The sequence below is a fragment of the Mustela erminea genome, chromosome 9 (assembly GCF_009829155.1).
Source record: "Mustela erminea isolate mMusErm1 chromosome 9, mMusErm1.Pri, whole genome shotgun sequence".
Taxonomy (NCBI): domain Eukaryota; kingdom Metazoa; phylum Chordata; class Mammalia; order Carnivora; family Mustelidae; genus Mustela; species Mustela erminea.
In genome coordinates, this window is record NC_045622.1 from 27353057 (window position 1) to 27365619 (window position 12563).

The 12563-nt window shown below is 44.5% G+C and overlaps 1 protein-coding gene across 6 annotated transcripts in view; it reads right to left on the reverse strand.

The window, feature by feature from the left end:
- Window positions 1-12563, reverse strand: part of OPCML (opioid binding protein/cell adhesion molecule like) — a 1088088-nt gene that overhangs the window by 16467 nt on the left and 1059058 nt on the right. For 3 of the 6 annotated variants that reach the window (XM_032356986.1, XM_032356989.1, XM_032356984.1), the window contains 4 exons: window positions 6672-6809; window positions 6139-6259; window positions 5506-5657; window positions 4558-4584 (listed from right to left, as the gene is read on the reverse strand). In XM_032356986.1, coding sequence (XP_032212877.1) covers window positions 4558-4584; window positions 5506-5657; window positions 6139-6259; window positions 6672-6809 — 438 coding nt within the window. The remainder of the gene's footprint in view (window positions 1-4557; window positions 4585-5505; window positions 5658-6138; window positions 6260-6671; window positions 6810-12563) is intronic. The other 3 variants (XM_032356985.1, XM_032356988.1, XM_032356987.1) reach the window with 3 other exon arrangements.

Consider the following 12563-nt stretch of genomic DNA (forward strand, 5'->3'; position numbering starts at 1 on the left):
GTTCAGAATCTTCGCTCTTTGCACTCTAAGGACAGGGGGATGGGGCCTCTTGCTCAGGACCCAGTGGAGGCCAAGTGGGTTGGCAAGCTGAGAGAGTGAGTGGCTTCCTGGGGGTCAGAGCTGGCGCCAGCAGGCTGAGCCTGGCCTTCCCTCTGCTATGTGCAGGCCTGGCGGGACTTCAAGGTGCTGGCACTCCAGGTGGTCCTGCAAATGGCAGCTTCCCCTCAGTAAAACTTACTTATACTTAGAGCGGGTTGCTTTTCCATCGAAAAAGCATTTTAACTGCCACCATTTCCGAGGTTATGGAGACCTGCCTTTAATACGGTTTCTCCACTGTTGCTTAAATTTAGAACACTTAGCTGGAAGTCAGCTGAGAGTCCATCTTGTTCTGTTCTTACATTTAACAGACAACCAGGGAACAGAACAGAGAGCATCCGTTCGTTTGAACGAGGGTCGAGACCAGAACACCGTTTTCCTTGCTCCTGGTCTCTCCATGTTCTGCTACCTTTCCAGGGTCTGCAGTTGCCCGGCACTAAGGAACATGCAGGCAGTCTAAAATGCCACTTTGAGCTGCACTCTGCCTGCCTGACCTATCCAGTCAGTGTGGCTTTTGAAGGGGCGGCAACTGGCATGCAGGGAAGAAACACCTCATGTCAGTGCCAACCACTGATTTGTCTCTGCATGTCGCCCACCCACCTGTGTTCACTCTCACCACTGCCCCATCACTTCCTGCTTCAACCCGCTCACCAGCCCACTGTCTCACTGGTTTTGTCTTATGTGTTCTTTTGAAACTGCTTTCATCCCACTTCCCCTTGTTCTTTGCATGTAGGTAGGAAATAGATAAAGATGTGTTTGTGTGAGACTCCTATTATGAGTATGTGTTGTGATGGGGTCACAGTGCTGAGTCAAAAGGGTCTCCAAAAACAATCGTGTACAGTCTTTGAGAGCAAACACCAACGTATGCCTGGGAATGTGGGGCAGGGGGTGGTGTGTATTCAGGAAGTATGAATTTATGGGTTGTAAATGTAAAAATCATCCTTTAAAAGAATGGGTTCAGATTTATTTTTTCTTTTTTAAACTATGTTAAAGCACCCTCATGAACTGTTGGTGGAAATGCAAATTGGAATAGCCACTGTGGAAAACAGTATGGAGGTTCCTCAAAAAATTAAAAATAGAATTACCATATGATCCATTAATTCCACTATTGAGTATTTACCCAACAAAAATGAAAACACTAATTCAAATAGATAGATAGATAGATAGATAGATAGATATAGAAAAATACAGATATAGATAGATAGATATAGAAAGCTCCTTGTGTTTCCTGCCGAACGGGTTCAGATTCAGATGGAAGAGGGGAGATGTTGGTGTGGGAAATGGGTCCAAGCAGGCTAATTGTCAAAATGGATTTCCACCTGGTAGGCTGTCCACCAACGTCCATGATGGGCTGCCAAGTATGATAAGTTGGACTGAAGTAGGAAACAGAGCTCAGACACTGGAACCAGCATACATAGGTTTAAATCTCAGCTCAAGCATTTGTATGCCACTGAGTTGAGTAACCTGCCTAATGTCTCAATTTCATCCTCTGTAAAATTGGGATAAATATAGTACTTGCTTCCTACAGTCATTAAATGAGACAAAACATGTGGAACACTTAGTGCGGTGCCTCTGCACATAGTAAGTGGTTGGTAACACTAGTTAACCGAAATTACAGGAATACTGAGGATTAGAAGGAACACTCATAGCCAGCAGAAGGGGGTGGTCAACTGGACAATGTCACTCTGGTCTTGGGTTAAGCTATTTCTACTCAGGCTTAGCATCAGACAATTACAGGACATCTTTTCTAAAATGCCTGCACTGATGGGAAGGAAAAAAAAAGAAAGAAAGAAAGAAAAAGGCAAGTTGAGATTGACTTTCCCAGAGCCATTCAACCGGTGAGCAGCACAGTCTGGCTTCAAAGAAGCTCTGAGTTTATAGACCCTACTCCATGCTGCCATATTTCATCCCTGACAGCTGAATTCCTGCGGCTGACATCACCAACACACCTTTCCCATCTCTCTATACCTGTTCACTCATTCAGCAAGATTTTTCTGACCCACGACTATGTATGAAACTCTGTCCTAGGTTCTAAGGATCAAACCAGACATGGTCCCTTTGTTTATGGAGCATACAGGCTGAAGGGGAGGGAAGACTTTAATCAAACAAACTAAATAAATGAAACGGAATTAAAATTGCAAGTAGCAAGGGGAGGCTATAGGGACAAGGACTGTAGCTGCTGTGCACGCCTGTGTCCTCTTTACTGAGAACAGTGTACGACTTGTGGCAAGCCCTAGCATGCACTTGCTGAATAAATGCTAGCAAGTACACCTTGGTGAGAGTGGCCTTCCAAAGTAGTATGTGGGAGACTGCAGTGGAGGACTGGCTTTCTCAGAGAGGTCTGGGAAGGCTTCCCTCAGGAAAGGAGCCTGGGAAGGGAGTGGTTACTAACCAGGTAGAGCAGGCTGGGTGGATTACAGGGATTGGAGATGCTGTAGTAAAGGGCACAAGAGACCCTGGAAGAAAGGAACGCACAGTTCAGTTGAGCAACAGTCTTGGCAGCCATACCAGGGAAAGCAGCAATAAGAGGGGCTGTGTCCCAGGTATTGGCAAGCAGCAGAAGTGACTGCAATACCTTGCATTTACACAAGTTTCAGTGTGTCACACCTCTGCGGTAAACACTGTCCTATGGACCATTCCTGATGACAGGCAAAGGCCAGGAAACATCATCCACATTTTAAATGGGTAAACTGAGACCTGTAGATTGGGCATATTGTCGAAGTCAGGCATCTAAACATAGCACCTGTGGGGCTCTCTCTCTCTGTAAAACCTACCCAATCCTCTCACCAGGCTTTTAAAGAAGGTATTGATATCCCAGTAGCACACAGGAGGAAAGTAAGGCTCAGCAAGATGAGACGGCTGACGTGTGACTGGCCGGATTGGGATAGGAAGCTGTGTCTTTCCTGTGGACCAGATTTTATCTCCCTGCATTCATGTGTTGAAGACCTAATACCCAATGTGTATTTGGAGATGGCGCCTAGAAGGAAGTAATTAAGATTACATGACGTTATAACGGGAGGGCCCTGATTCCACAGTATTGGGGTCACAATAAGAAGCCATGCCAGAGAGCCCTGTTTTCCTCCTCCTGCCTCTGCCATTGCTCTCTGTGTCTCTCCACATTCCACACCTACTTAGAAAAAATGCCATGTGAGCTCAAAGTGGTCATCTACAAGCCAGGAAGAGAGCCCTCATAAAAAACTGATGGCAGCTCTTCCTGGCTTGATGCTGGACTCCTGGCCTCCAGAATTCTGAGGAAAAGCATTTCCATTGTTGAAGCCACCCAGTCAATGATACTTTGTTAGGTCAGCCCTATAAGGCTAGTCCAGTCTTAGTACACATTTGCTGTCATTACTGCTGTGGCATGCCTCTTTCTTTAGTGGTAGGGAGGCACAAGAAACTAGATTATCTGGTTTCAGTCCTAGCTTCCCTTTCTTGGCCATATTCAGTACACCTTGTGACCCCACTGAGTGGGGAATGGCAGGGTAAGGGTCAGAGCACCACACCCATCTCACCCTATCCCCTCAGTTTTATCAAAAACCAAGAGATGACAGTCAAAGAGCTCAAGGTGTGGGCAGTGCAAATGGCCCATGATCCTCCTAGATCCAGAGCTAAGAAAACTGACAGTTATAGAGCTGATGCCGGGTCTGGAAAATTCAGATGTTACCACTTTGTATGTAACTGAGATCAAGCATAGGGATGTAGGGCTGTGAGACAGCTGTGTGTGGAAGTGCAGTGAGGCACCTGCCGCTGCTTCATCTAACATGCATGACTGTGTGAGTGTGCACACATGCCCATCACTCTCATTATCCATGATCTGATGAGAGCCCAGTCCGGCACCTACCCATTGGTATGTGTACTTCAGTGTTATTTAACCTTACTGGTCCTCCTTTTACTCATCTTTAAAATAGAGTTAATAATTAGCTATATATAGTACTAACAAAATGCCTTGAATCCAGTAAATATTTGGTAAATGGTAGATATTATTACTGTTATTATGAATAATGACTCCCAAGTACTTCTGTTTTAAAATGAAGTTTATAGAATTAAGTCATTATCTCTTTTTTGCCTTTGGCTAAAAGAATAAGACATTCGCACTAAGGTGACTTCCCCATAGAGACAATCATTTGATAATCCATTTCATCTCTGGGCTGGGTTCCTTTTGGTGCTGTTGTGTGCAGAAACAGCAGAATACTCATCTATTTGAGAGGTCACCAAGTCCAAGTGTATTGCTTTGGGGGCAAACCCTTTCCCCCAAAATATATAATGATGTGTGTACGTTAAAGCCATCATATTCTACATGCTTGTTACCTAAACTATGCAAACCAAACCCACCGAAGTCTGTCTACTAAGAATACATAAGTCAAGGAGGAGGAGCAGGCAAGCCTATCTTTGAAGTAGGTTTTAATTCAAAAGCATAGGCATTCAGGCAGGCAGAGGAAGGAAGGAACATGCTGTACCCACCTGCCACTGCTGATGAGGGGCTTATTTCTAAGACACACACAGCACAATGCACACACAATGCAGAGAGAAAACAAAAGACATAGATCACACATTTCAGATGGTTGGTGGACAAAGTTTAGTTAATGTCAATGCTGAAAGCTCGTTCAGGGTCTGAAATACACATAGGAAAAGGAACACCTTTCCATCCCACTCACCACTAACCAAATTTCAGCAAATAAACAAATAGATACACACATGAAATATCACAACAAGCTGACTTTGGCCCATGATGTGAAATGTGGTACAAGGAGATGGACACATCAATGTGGGAAGGCTGAGTGAGGGAAAGATAATGGCTTCCAAGGGAGACAGTCAGGGCTACGGAGACCTCTCCATCCATACAGGAGGAAAAGACCTTCAGAGAAGGGTTTGATTCTCCAGCTGTGGACAGAACAGTTGTCTTGATGAGGACACAGACTACTGCTCTATCCACTCCAATGAATGAGAACATGACATGGCAATCAACATGAGAATCATGATGGCAGCAGTTGACTTGGTTCAAATCTATAAACATAACCCCCAGAATTATAGACTCTTCCTATAGAAGGCATCTTATTTTATTTTATTTTTTTTTCTAACCCCTCAGACTGTTAGGTATTACATTTGGAACTGTTCCATGGTGCTATGTTCTTTATGGCAACCACCATTCAACTCAGTTCAGAATTGGGTTTACTCCTTTTGTAAGGTGCAAACCTTCTCTTTCAATAGACCAGGAGATATCAATTACCTTGCAAACATCACTATATCACATGCTTAAGAGAATGACAGGGAGAATTACTTCATCTCTAAGGATGGTGGATTGAGCAGTATGGATGGACACAGGCTAAGCAGATCAAGCCTTCCTCCCTCTATAGTCCCACAGTTCTCCCTTATAGCTGAGCCCACTGCACCCAGGCTTCCTGCACTCACCATACAGTGTGATGCTAGCGTTGGTGTTCCCAAGCTTGTTTGTGGCCACACAAGTATAGTTCCCATAATCCTTTTCTGAAACATTGAAGAAAGTCAGAGTGGATATGCGGCCTTTGTTCTCAATCCTCACGCTGCCCAGGCCGGTGGCTAGCCTGCAATAAGAGAAGGTATTTCTGCTCTGGTTCTACAAATAGAGTGAAATAGCAGACAGAGATACTGGGGGGAACTGAAACATACCAGAGATGAATTCTACCAGGAGCCTCTGCCCACAGACACATTTTCTCAATCTGAACCAGTCCCTCTGACCCAAAACATGAGTACCACAGCCTCCACAGGAGGAAAAATGAAAGGATCCTCATGTTCCAAAGGTGAGATTCACTGGCTTCTAGTCACTGGCTGCCATGTCTACAATTAATCTCAGATTCTGAAATGAGGTCAGTTCATTTTCCCAGTGGCCAGCTTCCTTGATTTTTGTGTTTGTTTGTTTCTGTTCTAGAAGGGGACTCTATTATAAAGGGGACTAATACATTTTAGTTTTGCCATCTTTCCCCTTTACTTTATCATTCTCTTTCCAAGAGGAGAATGATCCATCAGCTCTGCTTCAGATATGCCTGATTTCTGTTTTCAAGGTACCTGGTGTCTTCCTTGAACCACTGGAATTCAGCCATAGGCACTGCAGAGGCTTCACAGCTCAAGATACCTTTCTGACCAACGGACACACCAGTGTTCTTGGCTTTTGAGATATAGGGAGGGTCTGTGGGAGGAAAATGCAGAGTGATTTCATGAAACAGATGAAAGGCACATTTAGTCACCTGCTGTGCAAATGGATTTCTTGTGCCACCCCACCTTCCTAGTTAAATAACCATTTATTTTAGGAAAAGAGTTTCCTGTCAAGGTTATTGCATTTACACCAGCATCTTCTTAAGCCTTGAAACCAATTCAAAGTTAGCAATTCTCCCCATTAGCTAAAAGCTCTGATAGGTACAGGTAGACTGCAGGGGCAAAATGGCAATGGGGACAGTCATGGTGCAAAGCAATCTGAGACAATATTTTCCTGTTGGAAACAATTTGGGATGATCAGAAAATGACGTTGCTATGAACAGCTTGCTCCTTCCGTCCCTATATTCTCTCTCCGCCTGAAACTTCCTGACGATGGGTCAACTCACAGTTTACAGTGATTTTTACTTTCCGCACATCAGGTGCGGCGACATCATTCAGGGCACTGCATTCATACTCCCCAGACTGGTCACGTTTGATGTCAGAGATTTCCAGGTATTCATCCTCACTCACAAAGCCCTGGCCTTCTGGAAGAAAGAAAGAAAGAAAGAAAGAGAAAGAAATAATCAAGAAGCTGTGAAACCAGGGACAGAACTATAGTCACATCATAAGCATGTACAGGAAAGAAGACCAAAAGCTGTAAAAATGAGGTTTGAACATTGAGTCAAAGATTATAAGGTACCATGTTGACCAAATAGTATGGCATTTGGGGAAAGAAATTCTTTGCTTGAGTCTTGGGTCACTGTGTTTTTGTCTAACTCACTTTAACTTTTCAGATCATTTGAAAAGAACAGATTTTCATTATTTTTCTGATATGACTATGATGAGGATTAACTACTAGAAGACATGAAGTACCTAGCACATTACTAAACTTCATTGTTTTAAAGAGAATTGTCATGATCAAAAATACAATAAAAAATGTGGGAATAACTTAAGAGTATGTTAGCATGAGCATCTTAATTTTTCATTATGTAGAAATCCCTTCATGGGACACCTGGGTGGCTCAGTCCATTAAAAATCTGGCTCTTGATCTTGGCTCAGGTCATGATCTCAGGGTCATGAGATTGAGCCCCTAGTTGGACTTCATGCTGAGCATGGGGTCTGCTTGAGATTCTCTCTCCCTCTCCCTCTGCCCCCGACCTCACTGTCTCAAAAAAAAAAAAAATTCCTTTGGATACAGAACACAAACAACTAACCACTGGTAGAACAAATAAGTGACCATTTAATAGTTTAATACAGATAGATGCAAAGCAGTTGATTTGGTTTCAAAGTGTCCTAGAGAAGATGAACTGGAGAAAAAATGAATATGGAAGCATTTTGTAACTGCTCTGCATTAGGCACTCAATAAATGATAGACAACATAAGATAAACGTCATAGCCCCATATGATGGACCTGTGGTCACTAGAACAGCCTTGTGGATTTAATACCCAACTTTGAGGGACATTCTGCAGGTTTTATTCCTAGGCACCTGTGAAGCTTGGAATTCATGATCAAAATATTGTAGGGTTGCAAAATATGTGTTGTTTACAACCCTCAGGATGTGTCTTACAACAATCTGGCCCCTCTGTCTTATCCCTTACCGCTCTCCCTGTGGTTCAGTGCAAAGAGAACAGACCGTCTGTCTTGAACCCCAGATGTTTTCACTTTTATCAAAGCACCAGACTCCTGTGAAAACCCAGCCAACACAAAGGCCAGGGATGAAGTAGAGCCATTTGGATTTCTTGTAGGCCTGCTGCCTGATTCTTTTTTGTATTCCAGGCATTTGAGTGAAAATAGTTTTCAGGAGGATAAAAACACATTATAACTTCCCTCACACCCCCCTATAAACACATTCTTATCCAATGGGTGTTCCATCAACTAAGTCTAAGTCCACCATGGATGAGGAACAGCAGGAAAGTGAGGTGTAGGATGATGGGAAAGGGGTAGGGAGTCAGGTGCTTTAACATCCCGACTTTGCTCTAAGTCTCACCTCTTAGGAGTTTCCACCCATCCTGCCCATTTCCTCAGACCACTTGCTTTTCAGCTCCTGTTGTCTTCCCTGCCTCCAACCCCCACCCCAAGTCCTAACTACCCAGGTTCTGCCATCAGTTACCAAGTACATCCCAAGCAGGTGTGGGTCCCCTGGCAAAATATTTTTCACACAGGCCCTCTCTATATAAACATTCAGATTCATCCAACATAAGCACTATCCTGGTAACCCAATCTCATTCAATTACATGAAAGAAATCTGGCACTGTCAGGAGGAGCAATCCTTTGCCAACCTCCTAGAACCTGGACCTATGGACTGCGTCCCCAAACAAGCCCACAGGTGTGAGTTTGGGGATCTTAGGAAATCTGGTTGAACCCATGTAAAGAATGGCCAAGAGTAGAAGTTGGAAACGCACCCCGAAGAGGAGAAACGGGGCTCAGGACAGGACACACACTCCCAGTTTAGAATCTGAGTGTCTCTCCTTAATAATATTGCTGGTGTTGGCTGCTCCTAGGCACCAGAGGAGGACTTAGAAAATGTCAAGGAAGACACTCTAGAGCATGGCGCCTACTGGGGTTGGGGTAGGGCCCTATTCACTGGGATCTCAAGGCAGTGGTGCTGGTCATAAGCCTGCCACCACAGCAGACACTTAATCATTCAGGCTAGTTCATATCTTAGTTCCTCAAGATTTGTTAGATGGGTAGAAACATCTTCTCATTCTTTTTTCCTTACTTCTGTCAGATTTAACAGAATCTCATAGTTGAAGAAGGTTTGGGGATCACTTATTTCAGGAAGTCTATGAGGATAAAAATTGCCTCACTTGTTGAAATGATGTTGGTTAGCCAATCTAAGTATACAGCAATGAAATCAAACACACCAAAACAACTTCCCAAATTCACTTTGCCTTTTCTGCAATGAACAAGTATGGCAGAATCAAAAGGGTACCTCCTTACTACTAAGATGCCATGATTTGTTCAAAATGTGCTACAGTGCATTTGCCACAAGTAATTAAACCCCACTGCATCTGACCAAACAAAAGAGCCACCTGCACCAGGCCTGGCGGGAGCCTCAGGCAGGGTCACTGAGCCGGTTTCCGTGCAGAGAATAAGATAGAACCATACCATGCTACATAGTAACACTGGGAACACGTCTTAAAGATCCTGATAAGGCAGGTTTATAGATGCTATTCTCTTTGGAAGTGCTGGCTTGTGCAAAGGGACAGGATCACCTTAAAGAAGATGGAAGCCAGTGTTCTGGGACCCTAAGGTGGGAGGAGGGCAGATCCTGGGTCCTTCATGGAGGAATTACTGGATGATACAGCCACCCTCTTGAAAGTGGGAATGTATTTTTCCTATTTGTTATGTTGTTTTTATGGGACACTTATATGACAGCAAAAAAGGGAGGAAGGAAGAGAAGGTTTCTTGTAAAATGGGGATCGTGACAATAATACTACCTCATTAAGTGAGAAAATGAATTTTGTCAAGTCCATACTATAAAGTAAATGCTTTCCAGATTTTAATTTGCATATATATCCCTCTGGAATCTAAAAAATACATAGGTTCTGACTCAGTAGGTCTAGAGTGGGGCTGGGATTCTGCATTTCTAACCAATATCCAAGGATCTCCATGTTGCTGCTCTGGGACCCAGGCACTGGGCCGCGAAGCTACAAGGCACCAAAACATGCTCTTCTCAGCTCACTCTTGTCACCCATTTGTAATGATCTGGGTCTGCGAAGTGGCCACTTGGTCAACAAAGCTTACTGAGCGCCTCCCACGCTGAGATCCTTGTGGTGCCTGCATCTCAAGAGATACCCTTCTCGGAGTACAGCACTCAGTCAAGTGCACTGAGGTCAAGGATCTGGACCCCTGAAGATACCTGAGTGTTTACAGTCTTACTAGAAGTGTGCATGCTCTCAGTTTTCTTTGCTAAGAAATGGGAAGAGGACGTTGAAGCCACTCCCCATCTTAGGCCCACTGGAAGTGCTGGAGATGTCATTTTTGTTACTGCTTTGAATACTAGGTAAACAAACTGAAGTTGCTAAATGCCTACAGACCTAAGAAACTGCAGGGTCGAGCGCTTTCCCTGACCTCTTCTGTTCCAGTCGCAGTGTCAAATTCTGACTCCATCCTGCAGCAAAAGGGGCAGAAGGCAACAAACGTTTTAATCCTCTTGTGTTTGCCAGGAAGAAAAACTGCTGATGTGGAGGGAGAGGAAAGAAGACAGGCAGGAAGAAACTTGAGGGAAGAGTAGGAGAGGAAGGAGAAGGAGGAGAAAGAAGAGGTACCGGTACGAGGAAGGAAAGAAAGATGGGGGGAGCGCCAACAAGATGGCTTGGGCGTCACTGGAAAGGCTCTTTTTTTTTTTTTTAAAGACTTTTTTATTATTTATTTGTCAGAGAGAGAGAGAGGGAGAGAGAGCGAACACAGGCAGAGGCAGAGGGAGAAGCAGACTCCCCGCCAAGCAAGGAGCCCGATGTGGGACTCGATCCCAGGACTCTGGGATAATGACCTGAGCCGAAGGCAGCTGCCTAACCAACTGAGCCACCCAGGTGTCGCTCACTGGAAAGGTTCTAGAGACACTTTCAAATGGGATTAAAGGAAAAACACAGGCTAAAAGACTACAGTATTTTCTTCGACGAAATGTATGAAAACGGGAGTCCCAAATCGGCTTCACAGTTTTGCTCTGTGGTGAGATGTCCCTTAACAAGCCAATAACCCAAAGGCTGCCCTATGCATTCAGACATCCTCATATAACGTGATTGGAAGCAAAAGGAAGTGAATTCTGAATCATTGGCAGAAATATATTTTTAGAAAGGGGTTATTTCTTCCCACAGACAAGTACTTGTGAGAAGGTAAATTCAATTCACTGTATCAGTGAGATTAAGATCTGCAAGAATACAAATGGGGCCATTTATCAGGGGATGAAGGAGGTCCCTAGGCCAGGACCCCTCAGATGCAGGACGCGTGAGTGAGCCCCATGGTTCTGCGTGCACAGGGGGGCTTCTTCTGCGGGGAGGCAGATTCTGACCCAGCCACAGACTGTAAAGAGCAAGCCATGGCCACAAGCAGGGCCTGCCGTCTTAGAAACGAAGGCGCAGACTGAGAAACTGCTTCAGGAAAGGACCTCTGGTATGACCTGCTGTCCCCGACATCACCTGCAGTCATTTTACTCACATGTACCATGAGAGAAGCGCTGGGTTAGATGCTGGGTGTTGGGTGGAGACAATGTAGAAGACGAGGCCCTTGACCTTGGGTAGTCTACAATCTCGAGAGCCTAGAACTCGGCAGTGTATATTTTTCTATCCCTAGGCTCATTTTTCAGTTCCTAATTGTTTTCACATCCCTCTAGTAAAAGATGGTGGGACAGAAAGATTTATTAGAGCTGGAAGCAACTTAAGCATTCAGGGATGAAGAGACCAAATAGGAAAACTGGACGAAAATCTGGATGCATCCTGACCTGGTTCTTCTTCTTTCTGTCCCCCTTCCCATGCTGTCCTTCCATGCCAACTGGCTCCCAGCCACCACTCTTATGCTTGATTTTTTTTTTTTTTCCTCACACAGGCCCTTAGAATTTTACAGTTCTAAGCACCAAAGGGCTCAAAGATTTTAGTTTTCTATGTTTTTTTTTTTTTGGATTATTGTCCCTGATGGAATATCTTCACCAATTCTGCATAAATATCCCCAGGGATGATTTCAGAGGGAGGCCCATTCATTTGTTAGATTATTTGCATCATCCAAAAAAAAGTTATCCTCCAATAGAGCAGAGCCTGCCTGGCGTCTCCCTTTGAAATGATTAAAAGTAGCCTTCCGGGTATCCCAGCCTCACTGTCCCTCCTCATAGGCCACGGAAAGCTGCCACTCTATCCAGGGAAACTGCTTTGTGAGGTTAAGTGTCAGCACCTGTCACAGCTTTTGCCATGAGACCTGTCAGGAGGTAGCTCACAGTGGCACATGCCTGGGGGCAGGTGCCTTGAAGGAAATGAACATGAGGAGGATGAGAGTAGGGAGGAGGGGTAAGAATTTAAGGACTCATCCACACAGAGCGAATGGCTTTCTGAAGACACGGCCAGTAGAAAGAGAACTCCAGTGGGCAAGAAAGGAAGAGAAAGCCATTGGGAGTGGAAAGCGCACGAGTCCATCTGGCTCACACAGAAGGATTTCTAGAAAAGCAAGAACAGACATTTCTCTGCTCCTCAGCAAGAGGGGTTATTACAGATGTTCCATAATAACACTGGACTTGGAAATTGGGAATCCATTGTCCAGATGATAATATGAATGCTTCTAACCCTTTTGATCCATCTTGGACCATAGC